General features: G+C 37.8%; 1 protein-coding gene across 1 annotated transcript in view; it reads right to left on the bottom strand.

Moving 5' to 3' along the window:
* SOAT1 (sterol O-acyltransferase 1) overlaps positions 1-21,079 on the bottom strand; it is an 84,199-nt gene that overhangs the window by 40,253 nt on the left and 22,867 nt on the right. The window contains exon 3 of the mRNA XM_044003948.1: positions 6,930-6,988. Within this exon, the coding sequence (XP_043859883.1) occupies positions 6,930-6,988 (59 nt within the window). The remainder of the gene's footprint in view (positions 1-6,929; positions 6,989-21,079) is intronic.

Here is a 21,079-nt window from a genome sequence, read left to right as displayed (position 1 = left end):
AAGACCTGAGTTCAAATCCGGCCTCAGACACTTGACACTTACTAGCTGTGTGACCCTGGGCAAGTCACTTAACCCCAGTTGCCTCACTAAAAAAAAAAAAAAAAAATATTGTTCTTGGCACTAGGTAAACTGCAATCTTTGACACTGTTGCTTGCTCACTCTCTCCTGGCTTCTGGGACACCGCTTTCCTCTGGTTTTCTTTCTTATCTGACCACCACATCTTAAATCTTCTTTGCTAGATCCTCACATCCACTAATTAGGGTGTCCTCAGATCTCTATCTTGGGTCCTCTTCTCTTCTGCCTCCATATAGTTCAGTGGGTTTAAAGATTATTTCTATGCCAATGAGATTTAAACCTACCTATCCCTACCCTAATCTCTCTGCTGATATCCAGTCTCACATCAGCATTAGAAATGAACTGGAGGGGCAGCTAGGTGGTGCAGTGGATAGAGCACCGGCCTTGGAGTCAGGAGTACCTGAGTTCAAATCCAGCCTCAGACACTTAACACTTACTAGCTGTGTGACCCTGGGCAAGTCACGTAACCCCAATTGCCTCGCTAAAAAAAAAAAAAAAAAAAAAAAGAAATGAACTGGATGCCCAATAGACACCTTAAACATGTCCAAAACAGAACTTATTACCATCCCCCCCACCCCATTAGTTTAGAAGATGACATAATCCTCCCAGGCCCTCTAGTTCACAAGCAAGGAGTCATTCTGAAATGCACACTCTCTGACCCCTCTATATCAAGCTATTGCCAAGGCCTGTTGACTTGACCTCTGCACTCTCTCTCTCAACATCTCATATGCCTTCAGTACAGGCCCTCATCACCCATATCTGGACTACTGCAATAGCCTGCTAGTGAGTCTGGCTGTCAAGTCTTCCCTCCCCCACCCTCCACCTCCAATCCATCCTCCATCCAGCCACGTAACTGATTTTCCTGAAGTTCAGGTCTAATGGTGTCACCCTCCTAACTCAATATACTCCGGTTGCCTCCAGGACCAAATACAAAATTCTCTATTTGTAGTTCAAAGCCCTTTATTACTAAGCCTTTCCTAATTTTCCAGTCTTCTTATACTTTCCTCACCACTATGGACTCTTCAATCCAGTGACACTGGCCTCCTGGCTAGTCCACCAGTAAGACACTCCACCTCTCAGCTCCAAGCTATCTATCCCCCATGCCTGGAATGATCTCCCATCTGATTTCTGTCTACTGGCTTCCTGGGCCCCCTTCAAGTCCCAACTAAAATCCTTTATCTTATAGGGAGCCTTTCCCAACTCCTCTTAATTCTAGTACCTTTCTTCTGCTAATTATTTCCTATTTATCCTGTAGATAATTTTTGTGGGTATATATTTGTTTGCAGGTTGTCACTCCCATTAGATTGTAAGTTCCTTGAGAGCAGGGACTGTCTTTTGCCTCTTTTTGTACACCAAGAGCTTAGCAAAGTACCTGGCACAGAAGAGGCGCTTAATGTTTATTGATTGCTTAAAAGAATAAGCCTATTAAGGCTTTTTAAAGGAAGATAATAATTTTTCAAATGCATCTATGATCTCATTGATTCAGCAATTTCTTCTAACAATGCAGACTTCAAGCCATCCTAGATGGTTCATACTATGCAACTTTCGCCTGCATCTTCTCCAAATTTCAAGGGGACACATATACAATATGATGCTTTTGACAATCCTACACTCCCTTGTGTAATGTCTCATGATATTTATTATCAGAAGGTTACCTTCTTATTAATCCCTGCTTTTGAGACTGTCCCACCTTCTGTGCTCACTCAAGAGAGAGAGTGGATATCAGATAACTCGGAAGAGATCTAAGGAGAGCACCCAAGACAGTCACTTCAGCATTTCCCACCCAGCTGTGCTCTTCTGACTTCATCATGCCCCATGTCTGTTACCCATTACCCCCAACCCCTGCTGTTGAGCTTAATTTTACATGTTGTCTTGTCCCCGTTAGATGGGGGACTCCTTGAAAGCAAGGACTATTACTGTCTTTTAACCTTTCTTTGTATGCCTATCCCTTAGCACAAGGCCTAGCACACGGTAGGTATTTAGTAATTGTTTATTGAATGAATGAATGAATGAATGAATGAATGAATGAATAGGGCCATTTCTGTCATTTTATCTTCTAAGGAATCCTGAGTAATCTTGATTTATATGAGAAGGAAAGCTTGTAGTCCACTGTTTAATACCAATTGTGAAAACCTGCTTGCTCCCTACTAATGCCTTAGTTAAGGATACCCTCAATTTGCTTATCGATGATCTTAATGAAGATCTTGGTACAGGGGCAGCTAGGTGGTGCAGTGGATAGAGCACTGGCCCTAAATTCAGGAGAATCTGAGTTCAAATCCAGCCTCAGACACTTGACCCTTACTAGCTGTGTGACCCTGGGCAAGTCACTTAACCCTCATTGCCCTGAAAAAAAAAAAAAATCTTGGTACAGATGGTAGAAGCAACCTATAGATGAACGGTTACTGATGTTCTCTTTCTTCCACACCTTCCCTCCTACAAGTACCTTGTCTCTCAGCTCCTTGATGCCTTTGCAATTTCACTTTTTGCAGCACGGATTTCCTCTCAAAATACACTTGATCCATTTTGGCTGCTCTTCCCATCTTTGTTCTTCTTAGTGACATTTCTACCTCCTTTGTAAACATTACAGGGATTGTGATGTTAGGATCCAAGTGTTCCACTATTCTTTATGGAGAAAAATTTGTTGAAATAGTTTTTGCAAATCTTTTCCATGTTTCTCCTGTACGTAATCTGCTTTCCAGTTTCATCTTTGAATGCCAGTAGAGATGGCTTTGCTTAGTCGTTATATATTCCCAAACTCTGTCTAAACGGGTTTTAGTCTCCACAGCTCTTCTCTGCTTTCTGAGATGCTGCTGCTCATAACCTATACAGTTCCAAATTCTCAAGACGATTTTAGAGGGTTCTGAGGACTACCCTAAAAAGTAAATTCTCTTTCTTATTAATTTTAAGTGTTGATGAGTGGAGCACAGGAGCTGATAGAATTCTAGAGAAAGAAGGGAATTAAAGCTCATCTATGTTTATGCCTCTAAAAAAATTTGAAAACTCAGGGAAGATACAGAGAATCATCAATGTTTGTGAAGCCGGTTTATATGTCTCAAGAAAAGCAGTCTAAAATTCCAAAACAAAACAGGTGGATGGGAAGAGGTGCTGAGTCAAGAGGGCAGAATGACCAAATTCTGATAGGGAAAGTCAAGAAAAAGTTGCAGTGAGTAATTATTTTTTTTCAGCCCAGGGCAGCTTAGGAAGACAAGAGTTCTATGGACACTGGCGTGGAAGCTGGCCAGGAGCACAACATGGTGGTAGCAGCAGCAGATATAGAAAGAGATTCCAGGGGATTCCTAGTTAGAAAGGGTGCCATCTGTAAGCTCCGTCACCCATTACCAATTCCAGGTCAGAGTAAGAAATGATGAAGGGGAAGGTTTCATAAAAACCTGGGAAGACTTTTATGAACTGAGGTAAAGGAAAGTGAAGTGAAAAGAACAAGGAGAACAAATCAATTCTGAAAGACTCAGCAACTCTGATCAATACAATGACCAACCAAAATTCTAAACGTCATGATGAAATATGCTATCTACCTCCAAATAGAGCTGATGGATTCTGAGTACAGATTGAAACACATTTTCTCCTATTTCTTTTTGTTGGTTTTTCCCCACCTTGCAACATGGCTAATGTGGAAATTCATTTTGCTTGTTTATACATGTTTGTAATCATTTTTATTTTCCCTGCCTTCTCAATGGGTCAAGGAGGAAGTGAAAGATTTTGGAACTAAAAAAAAATTGAATTATAAGAAAATAATAAATAAAAATCACATTTAAAATCCCAAATCTGAATTTTGTCCTCTGAATTAGTTATTTCCTTTCCTTTACATATGCACTACCACCTTTATTTAGACCTTATTATCTCAAAATTTGATTGCAGTTGCTTTTTCAGTCCTCCCCGACTCTCCACACTACCCTATATTCAGGATTTTCTTGGCAGAGATACTGGAGTGGTTTGCCATTTTCTTCTTTAGCTCATTTTACAGATGAAGAACTGAGGCCAACAGGGTGTGAAGTGATTTGCCCAGGGTAAATATGAAGGCTAGATATGAACTCAGGAAGATTCATTTTCCTGACTCCAGGCCCAGCACCGTACCACCTAGTTCTCCCCCCAGTCTGTCCACTGTGGCTTGGGTATTTTCTTTCCTTCACATATGCACTACCACTTTTATTTAGACCTTATTATCTCTAAATAGACTCCTTCTTTATTTCTCTACCTCCAGATTCCAGCCATTCTCATCCATTCTCTTTATCACTTCCAGATTAATGTTCTCAATGTCAAGCCCATCAATTGTTCTCTATTGTCAAAGTCCAAATTCTTTAAGTCTAACATAGAAGCCCCTAAAATCCAGAACTAATAATTCATTTTTTCAGACTTTTGTCTGAAAACTGGCCAACTTGGATCCAATCTAGACTACTAATTATTCCCCCAAAATGAAATTTTTCTGCTCCCATGCTTCTGCCCATTCTTTTAATTTCCAATAGAAATGCCCTACGCCCCCCACCACATCAAGTGAGATCCTACCCATCCATCAACTTTTCTACTTCTATAGCAATTGCAACAATAACACAGCATCATATGCTATCTTGTGTTCTACGTATATATCTTCTCCAAATGAATTTCAAGCTTCTTGAAGACTATTGAGCATAGTATTAAAGCTTAGCTTTCATTGACTTCTGAAAAAACACTATGCTGAAACCAGTCAGGATGTTCCCAAATAATGGAATGTTAATCACTCTAAAATTTATACTCTTGGAGTCATACAAATTCTGAGTTCAAATCCCACTTCTGACACATACTGACAAATGTACGATCTTGGGCATACTAAGGATTTAACTTTGTGAGGCCTTAGGAAACTATGTCCAGCAGGCTATCCACTATCAAAATTATAATGCTACTGAAGTTACTAAACAAAACGCAAAAGTTTTCATTTCTTTCTGAACTTAGTATAAATAACTTGGCTGCATTCTTCACCTCAACATTTTACAAAGTCTTTTGGGGCAAGATTGAAATCACTAAAATAGGTCAGATTAGAAGACAAATGAAGAAACTTGTTATATAAGCTAGTATATAGAGGAACAAGTTATTGAATGCATTTGGGGAATGAGATTATTTCAGACAAGTGAAGTTTCCAGATAACCAGAAGTCTACTCATATTAAGTGTGAAAACTGTTTTGTTTAGATGTACATCTTTAAGACCTTCATTTGAAGACTCAGTCTTATTAGTGACTAGGTCATGTAAGAAAATAATGGGATTTGCTAAACACTCAAAAGCCCCAGATTGATTCAGACTGATTGGATTGACTGAGAGTGATTGACTTCGCTGATTAACCCACTTAAAGTTTATTCAATTAAAGCCACACCTGGCCGGCCCTCAAGAGGGTATTGTTCTCAGAAGCTGAAGATTTTGAACTCAACCACCCTCAAGCCCAGTGAACCAATGGATTTGGGTGACACTAACCAATCAGCTTTAAGCAGTGTGTAAGGACTGCCTCTTCCGGGGGAGGCAGAAGTGCTGCTTCCTTTCTCAGTTGGGTGTTCAAACTTGTGGTCAGTGGGTGAAGTTGAATAGGTCTTTTCCTGGCTTTCTGACCCAGGTGTTCTTTTTTCACTAATAAATGCTTAACGCCAAACTTGGTGCTAAAGCTTCTAATTCATAAGTAAATCCTAGCTAGTTTTCCCTACACTTGGGACAGAAATAGGCTTCCACACATTTAGTTTTACTTGTCACAGTCACAACAATCTTTAGGGTCCTCTGAGGAACAGAACTTCAGAGGACTCTTTGTCTCTTCACTCATATCAGCCAGTAATTCTTTGCCACCCTTCCTTCTCTAACTGCTCAGTTGGCAATCAGGGAGAACTACCAAAGGGGCAAATAATCAAACTTGCAAAATCAGTACATTTTTTACAAGTAGTAAGTCAACAGACTTCCTTCTGAATACATCTACATTTCTGTCTCTGGTTAGGTTCTGAGGCCACTATTTCTCTCAATGTTCCACAGACTTTCCTGCTTGTTTCTCTGTTCACAGCTGATATGAATATGGCTGAAGTTGACTGAGTTAGATTGTAGATAAGGGGGGTATTTTTAAAAATTTAAGTTCAGGTTTGAAATCTCTTCTTCTAAAAGGGAGAAAAATTAAACAGAAAAGGGAAAATCAAAGGTTTTTTTTTTTTTTTGAGAAAAGAAGAGTGACATGGAGGATAGAACATGGGACTGGGCCAGAAAGACCTCGTTTCACATCCCATTTGGATATTAACTAGCTGTGCGAATTCAATAAAGTCACTTTCTCGGGGCAGCTAGATGGCACTGGCCCTGGAGTCAGGAGTACCTGAGTTCAAATCAGGCCTCAGACACTTAACACTTACTAGCTGTGTGACCCCGGGCAAATCACTTAACCCCAATTGCCTCAATGGAAAAAAAAAAAAAAGAAAGAAAGAATAAAGTCACTTTCTGTGCCTTGGTTTCTTCACCTCTAAGATGAGGTTATTGGACTCCATGGTCTGTCTCTAAGGCTCTTTTAGCTCTAAATCCACAATACTACCAAAAATCTTCCAGACAGCACAAAGACTAAAAAGGCCCAACTGTGGATATCCAATTACATTTTACTAACCATCACCAAAAATTGTAAGAAGGTGACAAGGATAGGAAGGAAATTTAAAAAAAAGAACTTCTTCTTATGGAAGATTTAAGTCTTGATTTTGCCCATTGTAGAAGACAAAAGTGACACTGGGAAAACATTTTAGCAATTCCCTTTAGGCACGACACCTTTAGAAATTTCTAACCTTCAGGTGATTTCAAAAACAAATTTTGCATGAATCTGTTATACTGGTTCTGGGAGAAGTCAGAGGTTACTTACTTCTGCCTCTGCTGTCAACAGTAACTTCCTTGTCAGATGGTGTTCAGGGTCCAATTGACCTAAAGAAGAAAAATCCAAGACTTTTTTAAAATTAATCTTTTTCTTTAAAATTAACATGTAAAAACAAATTAACATTTTTAAAAATTTTTGAGTTCTAAATTCTCTCCCTTCCTTCCCCCCTCCTTGAGAAGGCAAGCAATTAGATATAGGTTATATATGTACAGTCATGTAAAACATTTCCATATTAGTAATGTCATGAAAGAAAACAGACTCACTTCAATAAAAACACCAAGAAAAGTAAAGAAAGTAAAAAAAAAAGTATGCTTTAGGCTGCACTCAGACACTATCAGTTCTAACTGCTTAAGTCATTGTATTTGCTAAGAACAGTCAAGTCATTCAAAACTGATCATCCTTACAATAAATATTACTGTTGTTGTTTACAATGTTCTGTTTCTGCTTATGCTACTTTGCATTAGTTCATATATGTATTTCCAGGTTTTTCTGAAAGCATCCTGCTCCTCACCTATTATAGCACAACAGTATCCCATCGCAATCATATGCTACAACTTGGTCAGCTTTTTCTCAATTAATAGGTATCCCTTTAATTTCCAATTCTTTGCCACCACAAAAAGAGCTGCTATAAATATTTTTGTATATAGAGGTCCTTTTCCCTCTTCTTGAATCTCTTTGGGATACAGATCTGTAGTGGTATTGTTAGGTCAAAGAGTATGCACCGTTTTATAGCCCTTTGGGCATAGTTCCAAATTGCTCTACAAAATGGTTAGATCAGTTCACAACTCCATCAAAAGTGCATCAGTGTCCCAATTTTCCCACATCCCCTCCAACATTTGTCATTTTCCTTTTCTGTCATATTAGCCAATCCGATAGGTGTGAGCTAGTACCTCAGAGTTGAAATCCAAGACTTTAAGGGTGATTTTTAATTACCTGGCTTTTAGTTACCTGTTATACCTAGGAAAATATAAATTATGAGCATCATCTATAAAAGTGCTTTGAAATAAGAGGCTATACAAAACAAGGTTATTATTGTTCTTATTTAAATCTTAAAGAAGAAAATCATTAACAGTAGCACATACATAATATCCATATACTTTTTTTTTTTAAGTAGGGAAAGTTATTTTACAGCTAAGTAGTACGAATTGTCGATTTTAGGCTCATGGAAATGGCCTTGGGAGTTCAAGAAGTAGATCAACTGTCAAGTTGATAACAGAACTTCCTGAAGCATTTCCTACCCCTACCCCTACCCCTACCCCCACCCCCACCCCCACCCCTCCCACCCCTGCCCTCCAAAACAGGACAAATGAAAAAAAAATTGTTAGATGACTCTTGAGCAGCAAAGTCCCATTAGGCTCCATTCTCAGTCTTTCGATCTAAACTTTTTAGTTGAACACCTTGTTGCTTCTAATATTGACATTATATTCCTTGTTTTCAAGGGACATGGAAATGTTAAATTAAATTATTCAATGAATTGGGATGAGGATAGAGAAATAGGAAATAGTAGAATGCTACTTCCAGTAAGCCTGACATTAAAGAAAAACTAAAACCCGTTGTTCTTTCCTTTGTCCTTTCATCAGTACATTTACAAATCACTTATAAATGCACAGACAGATGGAGGCTATTGCTTTTATAGAAGGGTATCACTGATAAACTTTACAAAATGCAACTCAGTCAACATAAGCAAAATATCTTGTGAAATTTCATAAAGGCAAGCAGTACGTTTTCCCCTGTTCTTCTCCTGGTCCTGTTCTCTGATTCTTCTGGACTTAAACCATGCCTGATTCCCTCCAAGACCTTCCCTCCCTGTCTGGAGCCTCCTCACCCTGGAACAACCTACCACTGCAGACTTCCCATGGAATGCCCCTACACAAAGCTCACCTGCTTTCGTTTTCTTCCAGGCCTTGTTTCTGAATTCCTCTGGACTTCAAAACCGTATCCCCAGGAACCTCATCCCCACCCCCCCATTTCTATCCTCTTTGCATGTGGTCTTCACCAATTAGAATCTAAGCTCTGTGTATCTGGATTCCCAGCACTTAGAACAGTGCCTGCCACATGGTAGGTGTGTAATAAATACTTGTTTCTTCCTTCTTCCAATTAGAAATAGGTTTCTAAATCCAATGTTTCACTCACTACAATTATTTCCGAGTGGATAGTACACAAATGTAAATTTAAATGTATTTAAATAAGGAAGTGTATTCCCTGAACTAATTCAGCTATTCAAGCCAAGTGCTTTAATATTTTGCTTTAGACTTAAAAAATAAACTTTTAAAAAATCCCATCATGGGGCAGCTAGATGGCACAATGGATAAAGCACTGGCCCTGGATTTAGGAGTACCTGAGTTCAAATCCAACCTCAGACACTTGACACTTACTAACTATGTGACCCTGGGCAAGTCAATTAACCCTCATTGCCCTCCACAGAAAAAAAAAAAAATTTTAAATCCCATCATTTTCAACCATAGGTGATACCAGGCAGGATGGGATTCCTTCCTGGTCATCGATCTAGAAGTAAGAAGTTTTAGGAGGACAACAACATGAAAATTATACAACCATGCCCCCAAGAGAATTTTAACCCAAAGATTAAATTGGCCTGTGATCTGAACATTGACTAAAAATAAGATATTAAAGCTATAAAGCATGAAATAAAAACAAAATTAAAAAGCCAAACAATTTTTCACCTCAAAAAAAAAAACTAATCTTATACAATTCAGGGGACAAAACATTTTCCTTATTTGCTATATAAAATTTCTTGCAAGTTTCTAAAACTAAACAGAAATGCTCAGAGATAACAACAAACTCTTTAAAAGAGCCATGTACACGTTTAACTCATAAATCAACTCAAGGCTTCAAAACACAGTCAGCCCTGAAACAGGGATAAGCCAGGTTTTGAAGGTTGTGTCATCTTTGGTCTAACTGCCTACATCAGATATCACTGACTGAGAACATTAGGATTTAGTTTATTATTTTCTAACTAACATATAGTGTTACCATAATAAATGTTCTTTAAATAAGGACATGTAAAACGTTCAGTAAGCCTCTTCTTATTAATCTAACTCCTAAGAGGTTTAGCTTTTAAGCTACCTATATCTTTTTTTGAGGTTTAGCTTTTAAGCTACCTATATCACCACCTATATCTACACTAAGAAAGTTGACGCATAATGTTTCAGCTGACACTGCTGGAAAATGTAGTGTTCTGAATACATCAACTTTTCAGATAATTGAAGCTTTGTTTCCCTTGAACTCTTTTAAAATTTTCTAATGGAAATATTTCCTGATGTAATATACAAAATGTCTTAATTATCATTGAAATTTATTAACTTTAATTACATTATTATTAACTTTTTGGCTAAACACACACATTCTCATATTCTCCCTCTCAGCAGAGAGCTATGCTTTTCTAAATAGTCTTTCTTATTTTTCCTTTCTTGTCTGCTCTTGGTGGGCTGGTTCCAACAGAAAAACAAACACACACACCCCTACCTCTCCCCAACACAAACCACCTACCACTCAGTAAGTCTGCTATAACTAAGGGAAGAACTGAAAGTTACCTAGAGAAAAACCAATAGTAAAGTTTGTTTAAATCATTAAATTTAAATTTTATAGAAAGTACTAAATCAATAGGCTTTGGCCTAACCCTCCCCACCCATTCCCCGTTTAATGAGAATAAAATTCTGTGTTCCACATAGTCAAGGATGCCAGAAATCTGACCAGTGGATAAATGTGTGCATTACCTAATACAAAAGATTTCATAATTTAAAAGGATCTTAAGAAATCATATGGCCTCCCTTCATTTATTTTCATTGGCTCAAGTATTACTGTTTTCATTCCAAGGATGAGAATTTTAAAAATACATATATATGGGGGGTGGCTAGGTGGTGCAGTGGATAAAACACTGGCCCTGGATTCAGGAGTACCTGAGTTCAAATCCGGCCTCAGACACTTACTAGCTGTGTGACCCTGGGCGAGTCACTTAACCCCCATTGCCCCGCCCCCCCCCCAAAATACATATATATGTATTATAATTTCTTTTTTTTTCTTTTTTTTTTTTAAGTGAGGCAATGGGGATTAAGTGACTTGCCCAGGGTCACACAGCTAGTTAAGTGTTAAGTGTCTGAGGCCAGATTTGAACTCAGGTACTCTTGACTCCAGGGCCGGTGCTCTATCCACTGCGCCACCTAGCTGCCCCTGTATTATATAATTTCACACCTAACATAGGTATATATAGATATTTAAGGATTATATACTGGAAGCCATAGTTCTTTACTACTTAGATTTTGAGACACACCAGGTAAAACCAAGTTCCCCAAAATATAACCACATGTAAAACAAACAAACAAACAAAAAAAAAACCATAGCAAATATATGCATTCTGCCCCCACAAATCTGGGCTATAACACGTATCACTATGACTTGATGAAATATAGTCACATAATTTCACAGCCAGAAAAGACCTTACCAATAATCCAGTTTAATGTCCCCCCTTTTACAGAGGAGCGATCAGGACCATAAAAGTTAAGAGCCCGAGGTCACACAGCCTATTAATAAGAAAGACAAGGCTAGAATCCATGTCTTTCAGAAAAATTTTTTTGCCCTTAGGGTACTTAAATAAGTTCTTCTTTCAATAATAAAAGAAGAGCTAGAATTTATATAGCACTTTAAAGTCTGGGAAGAGCTTTACAATTATCTCATTTTATCACAACTGTGGAAGGTAGGTGCTATTTATTATTAACCCTATTTTACAGATGAAGAAACTGAGGCATATGTGGCTAAGTGGCTTGCCAGTAGGACACATCTAGTTAGTTAGTAACTGAGGCTAGATGTCCACTCAAGTCTTCCTGATTCTGGGTCCAACACTATCTATTGTGCCATCTTGCTGGGGGGAAAAAAAAGAGATCTAAACAGAATATAGAACAATGCATAGTCTTTTTTTTTTTCAGGGCAATGAGGGTTAAGTGACTTGCCCATGGTCACACAGCTAGTAAGTGTCAAGTGTCTGAGGCTGGATTTGAACTCAGGTCCTCCTGACTCCAGGGCTGGTGCTTTATCCACGGCGCCACCTAGCTGCCTCCACAATGCATATTTTCAAATCAAGAGTGTCATCACGAGATCTTTACCTTCAAATTCCTCTTCTAATTTCTTTATTTTGACACACCAATAAAAATATAAATTGTCCTATTTTCTGTTTAGATTTTTGCATTTCAAGGCCTTGCACACTATTCCAATCATATCTTACCCTCTATTATCCTATCTTTACCAAGTGTCTTAATTTTATGTCCATTCAGGATACTCAGCTTCACCTCTCTTCACTGAAATGTTGACCCCCCCCCAACAAAATAAGTCTAGTTTGTTGTTTTGCGACTCCCAACACATTTTCCCAAGTTTCTGTAAAAAAAAGTTTGCTATGCACTGAAAAAAACCTTTTCCTTTTTTTTCCCTTTTTCTTTTTTTTGGTCTGTGTTTTCTTTCACATAATGATTAATATGAAAATATGTTTTGCATGACTAGACATGGATAACCTGTATCTATCAAATTGTTTGCCTTCTCAATTAAGGGAATGGGGAGGAAGAGAATTTGATACATAAAAAAGGAATGTTGAACATTTTTTAAAAATCGAAGATTAAAAAGGGTTGAATTTGTAATCCTGGCCTTAGTATCATCCCAAAATGATGATGTTTTGATGTATGCATGACATTTTGACATGACCCCATAGAAGAAAAAAGTCTAATGGAGATAGATCAGGTGACCAAAGTACAAACAAGAATCTCTTCTACCAATCCACTTGTCTGAGAGTCATCCATAATCTGTCACATACTCAATGCATAATGACAAGTTGCTCTGTCTTGTTAAAAAATTTTTTTAATGTATTATTCAAAATTCACAAAATTTAAAATGTAAAGAAATTTAAACTTTTAAATGTTTTTAAATGTTTGTAGTATTTCTATTTCCAAGTATTATTGAATTATTAAATCTTAAATTCCCAATAAAGGAAATACTCTAATTAGTACAATAGGTCATGAAGATAATGTATTAAAAAATATATATTTATGTGTGTATGCATGTATGTATGTCATCCAATCTAGTCTGGAAACCACTACTCTAGATGTCACTGACCTAACACTAATTATTCTCCTAAATAGTGTCCTAATTTTTGGAATCATTTCTTCTTCTACACATATGTATATACATGTATGTGTATATACATATGAGTGGGTGTATATGTATACAGACATAGGCATACACATACACATAGTATGTGCTTAATAAATGCTTATTTTCTTCCCTCCCCCCCCCAGAGATAAAATCATAACTAAGGCAAAACAAGAAATTATTAGCTGCTGTTTTCTGTTTATGGAAAGAAAAGGCATGGGGGAGGCAGAATGATACAAAAGAAAAATTAAGGTAGAAATTCCTTCTTTCGGGGGCAGCTAGGTGGTGCAGTAGATAAAGCACTGGCCCTGAATTCAGGAGGACCTGAGTTCAAATCTGATCTAAGACACTTGACAGTTACTAGCTGTGTGACCTTGGGCAAGTCACTTAATCCTTGTTGCCCTGGAAAGAAAAAGAGAGAGAGAGAGAGAGAGAGAGAGAGAAAGAGAGAGAGAGAGAGAGAGAGAGAGAGAGAGAAAGAAAGAGAGAGAGAAAGAAAGAAAGAGAGAGAGAAAGAAAGAAAGAGAGAAAGAAAGAAAGAGAGAAAGAAAGAGAGAAAGAAAGAGAGAGAGAGAGAGAGAGAGAGAGAGAGAGAGAGAGAAAGAAAGAAAGAAAGAAAGAAATTCCTTCTTTCCAGGTAGTCTGTAGAAGGGTCTCATGGCATCATTACCTCTGCCTCAATTGATCTTCATCCAAATGTTCTCTATCATGCCTTCCACCCTTTCCTTGGATTTCCTCATATACCATGCTACTCTCTCCTTAACCCCATACCAGCCTACTTTGATTCAACTAGTTTCCTTTGTATAAGGGTACAGCTTCCGAGATCTAAAATTCAATCATGTTTTCATCACATCAAGTATCACAGTAATACCTATGAAGTAAAATGTTCATCTACATTGAATAAAGTAGATTTACAGTATCTACACAGAAGCAAAAAAAAAAGTTATTAGAATAAGTCAGGGAATGTGGAGATTGTAATTTATTTAGGCAGGAATCAATTCTATCATTTTGAGACAAATCTTATAATTCAGTCTTTTTAAAAAATATTTTTTACAGTCACATGCTAAAATAACTTTACATTCTTTTTTAAAATTTTCAGCTCCAAATTCTCTCTTCCCCCAGCCCCCTCCTTGTGAAGGCAAACAATTTGATATAGATACATATGTAGTCATGCAAAACATTTCCATATTAGTCATGTTGTGAAAGAAAACAGACCAAAACAAGAAAAAAGTAAAAAAATAATATGCTTTGATCTGCATTCAGACTACATCAGTTCTTTCTCTGGAGGTGGATAGTATTTTTCATCATAAGTCTTTTGGAAATGTCTTACCTAGATCATTGTATCGCTGAGAATAGTGAAGTTGTTCATAGTTGATCAATGTACGATATTGCTGTTACTGTGTAAAATGTTCTCCTCACTTCACTTTGCATCAGTTCATTTAAGTCCTGGTTCATAATTTCTTATAGCATAATAGTCTTCCATCATAAGATAAGGTACAGTAAGAGATTTCTATACCCAACTGAGCATGTAATTATTCCCTCTTTGAGCCTATGAGAGAGAGGTTCAAGCATTGACTTATAAAAGCTCTTTTACAACACCTCTTGTGTGAGATAATTTATCCCATTCTACTCAGTGCATCCTCCTTTCTCACCCCTTAATTTTATTTTTTTAGATATCATTCTGTCATAGTCAGCAAACCCATTCCTTCTGTCTGTCTACACTCCTAACTGCCCTAATAATGATAAAGTACTTACGAGTTACACACGTCTTCCCATGTAGACAGTAACTTTGTTGATTCCCTTGAGTTCTCTTTCCTGGTTATCTTTTTTTTTAAGTGAGGCAATTGGGGTTAAGTGACTTGTCCAGGGTCACACAGCGAGTAAGTGTTAAGCGTCTGAGGCTGGATCTGAACTCAGGTCCTCCTGACTCCAGGGCCGGTGTTCCATCCACTGCACCACTTAGCTGCCCATCCTAATTATCTTTTTAGGCTTCTCTTGAGCATCGTATTTGAAAGTCAAATTTTCTATTCAGCTCTGGTCTTTTCATCAGGAATGATTAAAAGTCCTATACTTCATGGAATATCCATTTTTTCCCCCTGAAAGATTATATTCAAGTTTTGCTGAGTTGGTGATTCTTGCTTATAACCCTAACTTCAATATCATATTCCAAGCCCTCCAATCCTTTAATGTAGAAGAAGCTAAATCTTGTGTTATCTTGACTGTGGCTTTTGATATATGAATTGCTTGCTTCTTTCTGGATGCCTTCTTTGACCTGAGAGCTATGGAATTTGGCTACAATATTCCTGGGAATTTTCATTTTGGGATCTCTTTCAGGAGGTGATGGGTGGATTCTTTCAATTTCTATTTTACCCTCTGGTTCTAGGATATTAGGACATTTTTTCCTTGACAATTTCTTGAAATATGATGTCTAGGCAGTATTGTTGTTTTTCAGGATTGTGGTTTTCACGTGGTCCAATAATACTTTTAAAATAAATCTATTTAAAGTTTTGAATTCCAAATTCTCTCTCTCACTTCCATTCCTCCTCCCTCCCTGAGAGGTTAAGAAATCAGATTTAGGTTATACATGTGCAATTATGTAAAATATTTCCATATTAGTAATTTTGTACAATAAGATTTGAAAAGGAAAACAAGAAAATGAAAATAGCATGTTTTAGTCTGTATTCAAATAATATCAATTCTTTCTCTAGAGACAGATAGTATGCTTCATCATTAGTTTTTTGAGATTGTCTTGGATCACTGTATTGCTGAAAATAGCCAAGTCATTGACAATTCTTCATCAAATAATATTGCTGTCACTGTATACAATGTTTTCCTGGTTTTGTTCACTTCACTATCAGTTCATGTAAGTCTTTCCAGGTTTTTCTGAAATCATCCTGCTTGTCACTTCTTATAGCACAATAATATTCCTTTACAACCATATACCACAGCTTGTTTAGTCATTCCCCAATTGATGGGCATCCCTTTGATTTCCAATTCTTAGGTACCACAAAAAACTTCTATAAATATTTTTGTACAAATAGGTCTTTTCCCCTTTTTATGGATGTCTTAGGGATATAGACCCAGCAGTGGTATTGCTGGATCAAAAGGTATGCAGAGTTTTATAGCCCTTTGGGCACAGTTCCAAATTGCTCTCCACCATGGTTAGATTAGTTCACAACTCCACCAAAAGTGCATTAGTGTCCCAATTTTCCAACATCCAACATTTTCCTTTTTGTCATATTAGCCAATTTGATAGGTGTGAGGTAGCACCTTAGATTTGTTTTAATTTGTATTTCTCTAATCAATAGTGATTTAGAGGGGCAGCTAGGTGGCGCAGTGGATAGAGCACCGGCCCTAGAGTCAGGAGTACCTGAGTTCAAATCCGGCCTCAGACACTTAACACTTACTAGCTGTGTGACCCTGGGCAAGTCACTTAACCCTCATTGCCCCACTCCCCCAAAAGAAAAGAATTTTTGGGCTAATATGAAAAAAATGCTCTAAATCACTATTTTTTTTTTTAGTGAGGCAATTGGGGTTGAGTGATTTGCCCAGGGTCACACAGCTAGTAAGTGTCAAGTGTCTGAGGCCGGATTTGAACTCATGTCCTCCTGAATCCAGAGCCGGTGCTTTATCCACTGCGCCACCTGGCTGCCCCCTCCAATAATTCTTAAATTCCTCAATCTGTTTTCCAAGTCACTTGTTTTCTCATTCATTTGATTTTTATTGTTTCTTGATATCTCATGAAGTCTTTCACTTGCCCAATTCTAATTTTTAAGGAATTATTTTCATCAATCTCCTTCTTCATTTGGCCAATTCTAATTTTTAAGGAGTTCTTTTCCATCACTGAATTTTTGTACCTCTTGCCAATTCTGCTTTTTCAAGGAGTTCTCTAGCATTTTTTGTGCCTCACTTTACCAAGTTGTTGACTCTTTTCTTTTTTTCTTTGTTGACTCTTCTCATGATTTTCTTTCATCACTCATTTCTTTTCCCAGTTTTCCCTCTACCTCTCTTATTTGATTTTTTAAATCTCTTGAGATTTTCCAGGAATTCCTTTTGCATTTGTGTACATCTCACATTTCTCTTTGAGGCTTTGAATGCAGCTGTTTTGACTTGGTTGTCTTCTGAGTTTCTGTTTTAATCTTCCCTGTCACCGCAGTAACTTTCTTTTGGGGAGGGGGCGCGAGGCAATTGGGGTTAAGTGACTTGCCCAAGGTCACACAGCTAGTAAAGTGTTAAGTGTCTGAGATCACATTTGAACTTAGGTCCTCCTGAATCCAAGGGTGGTGCTCTATCCACTGCACCACCTAGCTGCCCTCACAGTAACTTTCTATGGTCAGATTCTTTTCATTGTTGTTTGCTCATTTTTCCTGCCTATTTCTTAACTTTATGTTCAAGTTGAATTCTGCTTCCCAGGTAGAGGGGGTACTGTCCCAAGCATCAAGGTTTTTTTGGGATGTTGTTTTCAAAGCTGCTTTTAAGGGGTCTATAACTTTTCAGTTCTTCCAATTGGTAAGATCTAAAGAGAGGTGTGGTTGCAGTTCTCCTGGTCTGTACTCTGGCCTATGAGCAACCACAGGCATTCTTTTCCATCCTGAAAGCGTAACCAGGGTCTTCCCCTCTGTATAATACTGTTCCTACTTGCCCTGGGACTGTGACTGACCTAGGTCTGGGACCTAGATCCATATATGGGCAATGCAAGAGTCCTGTTCCCAGTGCCAGCCAAGGGTTCTTTGTAATATTCTTCTGATCAATTGTCTGACCCCCCTTAACATCTGTGGGCTGAGAGTTCCAGAAGCTGCTGCTGCTTATTCAACCACCCCTAAGGCCTGCTGCTGGTTAGCTTGGGCACTCCCTGTACTCCACTCTCACCCCAGTGAGACAGACTTTTCCTCCCAACCCTCTAAGGCTTGCGCTGGACAACTATTTCACCCCATTTTTTTTAGTTCTGTTAATGCAGAATTAATTGAGGTGTCATTTTAGTGGTTTTTGGAGGGGGATTTTGGAGAGTTTAGGTGAGTCCCTTGTCTTTACTATACCATCTCAGCTTTGCTCCTCCCTACAATTCAATCTCAATGTGAATCTAGTCAGTTTTATACCCTACTTTAAAATTGTCTTTAATTCCTTATAGAGTTCTATGGATGGCAAGGCATATAGAAGTAATACCTAAAAATACAATGTATTTAGCAAGTTACTCCTATGGGCCCTATCCAAAGAAAAAGAAAACCTTAATGCTAGAAATACACAATGTATCCATTGTGTTTCTCATTAGTATACACAGAGGTTTTCCTATTAAAATTCTAGTTATTTTTCAGGGTATTAAAGAACCCCTAACACAAAACTTGCTCCATCATAATATTTAAGAAATCTGGGGATCTGAAACTTAAAGCTAAAGGGAACTTAGAAGTCATGGGGTCCAAGCGGCTCTTTGCAGATGAGGAAAATGAAGCCCAAGGAGGTCCTGTGACCTCTGTGCAGGAAGAGTACTCTGGCAGCCAAGACAAAACATGGATTTTAAGCCCAGAACTTCAAGCCTAGCCAGGCTCTCACCATTGACCTATAGGGGCTTCCTAATTTATCCCACATGGTTTCTATAACAGCAAATGCCAAGGTAAGTCAGAAGGAACAAAAACTAGTCAATGGTTCTAAAATCCTTTATGCATGATAACAAAAAGGTGATTAAACCATTTAACCATATCTAATTAATCAAGAATAATGAACTCTAAAGAAAACAACTCTACAACTAATAATACCCCACGGAGACAAGATAAAGAGTTAATCCACCCTGCTTTAAAAAGCCTCTTCTGTCAAAAAAAAATTAAAAAAAAAAACACAAGTAGGCAACCCACTAAGAGAATATGTTTGAATATGGCAATAATGACTTTAGGGAGTGGTGGCAAGAAACAGGTTTAAAGTGTAACTGCAACACTTGGAAGACTATGCCAGTAACAACACAACAAGGTCAACCATAGTAAAACACAGAAAGAATATTTCCCTAAGTTTTTCTAAGTAAACACAGTTTTTCAAGTCCTACTGAAATTTACTTTTCTACACTATTTTAAGCCCTCAAACTAGGGTCAACATAAAACTTGCCAACACCTGAAAGAAAAACAGCTTGAAGCATGAGAGGATATTTAAAAGGCAGCATCACCGATACTGGCACACTTAAATACCCAGCTAATCAAACAAAAGAAAGCCCTTGAGCTATAAATAACAAAAAGTACTGAGTTGGAGGGTCTGTTAAACCACAACTGTTTCAATTAGTGGCTTGTGGTTTCTTAGTCTAAGAGACAACTAGGTGATACAGTGGATAGAGTGCTAGGCTTGGAGTAAAGAAGACCTGAGTTTAAAGCCTCTCTCAGATACAGTCTCAATTCCCCATCTATAAAATAACAGTACCTACTGAATAGGGTTGTTGTGAAGAATAAATGAGATAAAACATTTAAGGTGTGTAGAAAACCTTGCAGCCTATTAATGCTAGTTTTTGTTACACTGTACATAGAAGTATATGTTTACTTCTGGAGATTTTTTAACTGTCATCTTCCCTTCGGGGAATGAAAAGGAAGCGATATTGCTTGCTTTAGAACATATATTTATGCACACATTGATATAAATATGTAACTATATTAATAATTAAGGCTCCTCCCCCACTCTCCCAGTTAAGTGTATTGGAAGATTATTTTCCTTTCCCATATGGAGTCTAAGGTAGTATTCATGCATAGAATCCCAAGTAAAACAAACCATAGGCACCTCCATAAAATCTTACTTGAGGAAACATCTCAAATGTGCCCTCCTGCCAACTAGCTAATATCTTATAAGCGTTCACCGTTTCTTGCTGTAACTTTTAAAACAAGTCCAATCTTACCCTCTTTCCCTAATGATAACTTAATAAAGAAATATACATCTGGGCTCAAACAGTCCCAGAGCACTTGGCAGGCAAGATAGAATGACTCCACATCCTGCTTTGTTAGCTAACCTTGAGTATAAAAAGAAACATCCCGGTACTTTCATTTCCCTCAACCAATCACTGTGCTCAGATCCCGAAGAACAGAGGTGGCAAAGAACAAATACCCCCATTTCCCTTGGAAAGGGTACACCAAAGGGTGCCTTATTCATCCATGATACCCCAAAGCAAATTTCCTTCCATCAACACCATTCCCCTATAGGATGGAGATTTTATAGATATAGATATACACACACATATATGTATGTATGTGTATATGTATATAAATAATTTTATTTTCCCCAATTACAGGTAAAAACAATTTTTAACATCCATTTTTAAAAAATTCCAAATTCTCTCCCTTCCTCCCACTTTGAGAAGGCAAGCAATTCAATATAGGTTATACATGTGTTGTCAAGCAAAACATTTTCCTATTACTCATGTTGTGAAAGAAAACAGACAAAAACCAAGAAAAATAAAGTTTAAAAAAAAGATTATGCTTTAATATGTATTCAGACACCATCAGTTCTTTCCCTAGGGATAGATGGCATTTTTTAATCATAAGTCCTTCAGAGTTGTAGGATTATTGTATTGCTGAGAATAGCCAAGTCCTTCACAGCTGATCATCTTATAATATTGCTGTTATTTTATACACAGTACATTTCATTTTGCATCAGCTCATCCAGGTTTTTCTGAGAGCATCCTGTTTACTTCCCGCCCCCCCCCCCCCCCCCCCGCCCGGGCAATGAGGGTTAAGTGACTTGCCAAGGGTCACACAGCTAGTAAGTGTTAAGTGTCTGAGGCTGGATTTGAACTCAGGCCCTCCTGAATCCAGGGCCAGTGTTTTATCCACTGCACCACCTAGCTGCCCCCCTGTTCATTATTTCTTATAGCACAATAGTATTCCATCATAATTACATACCACAGATTATTTAGACATTCCCCAATTGATGGGCATCCCTTCAATTTCCAATTATTTGCCACCAGAATAGAGCTATGAAAAATATTTTGGTAACTCTAAGTCCTTTTCCTTTTTTTAAAATCTCTT

The sequence above is a fragment of the Dromiciops gliroides genome, chromosome 4, assembly GCF_019393635.1.
Source record: "Dromiciops gliroides isolate mDroGli1 chromosome 4, mDroGli1.pri, whole genome shotgun sequence".
Classification (NCBI taxonomy): Eukaryota; Metazoa; Chordata; class Mammalia; order Microbiotheria; family Microbiotheriidae; genus Dromiciops; species Dromiciops gliroides.
The sequence above is the reverse complement of the archived record's forward strand: the minus strand, read 5'-3'. Positions and strand labels throughout refer to the sequence as shown.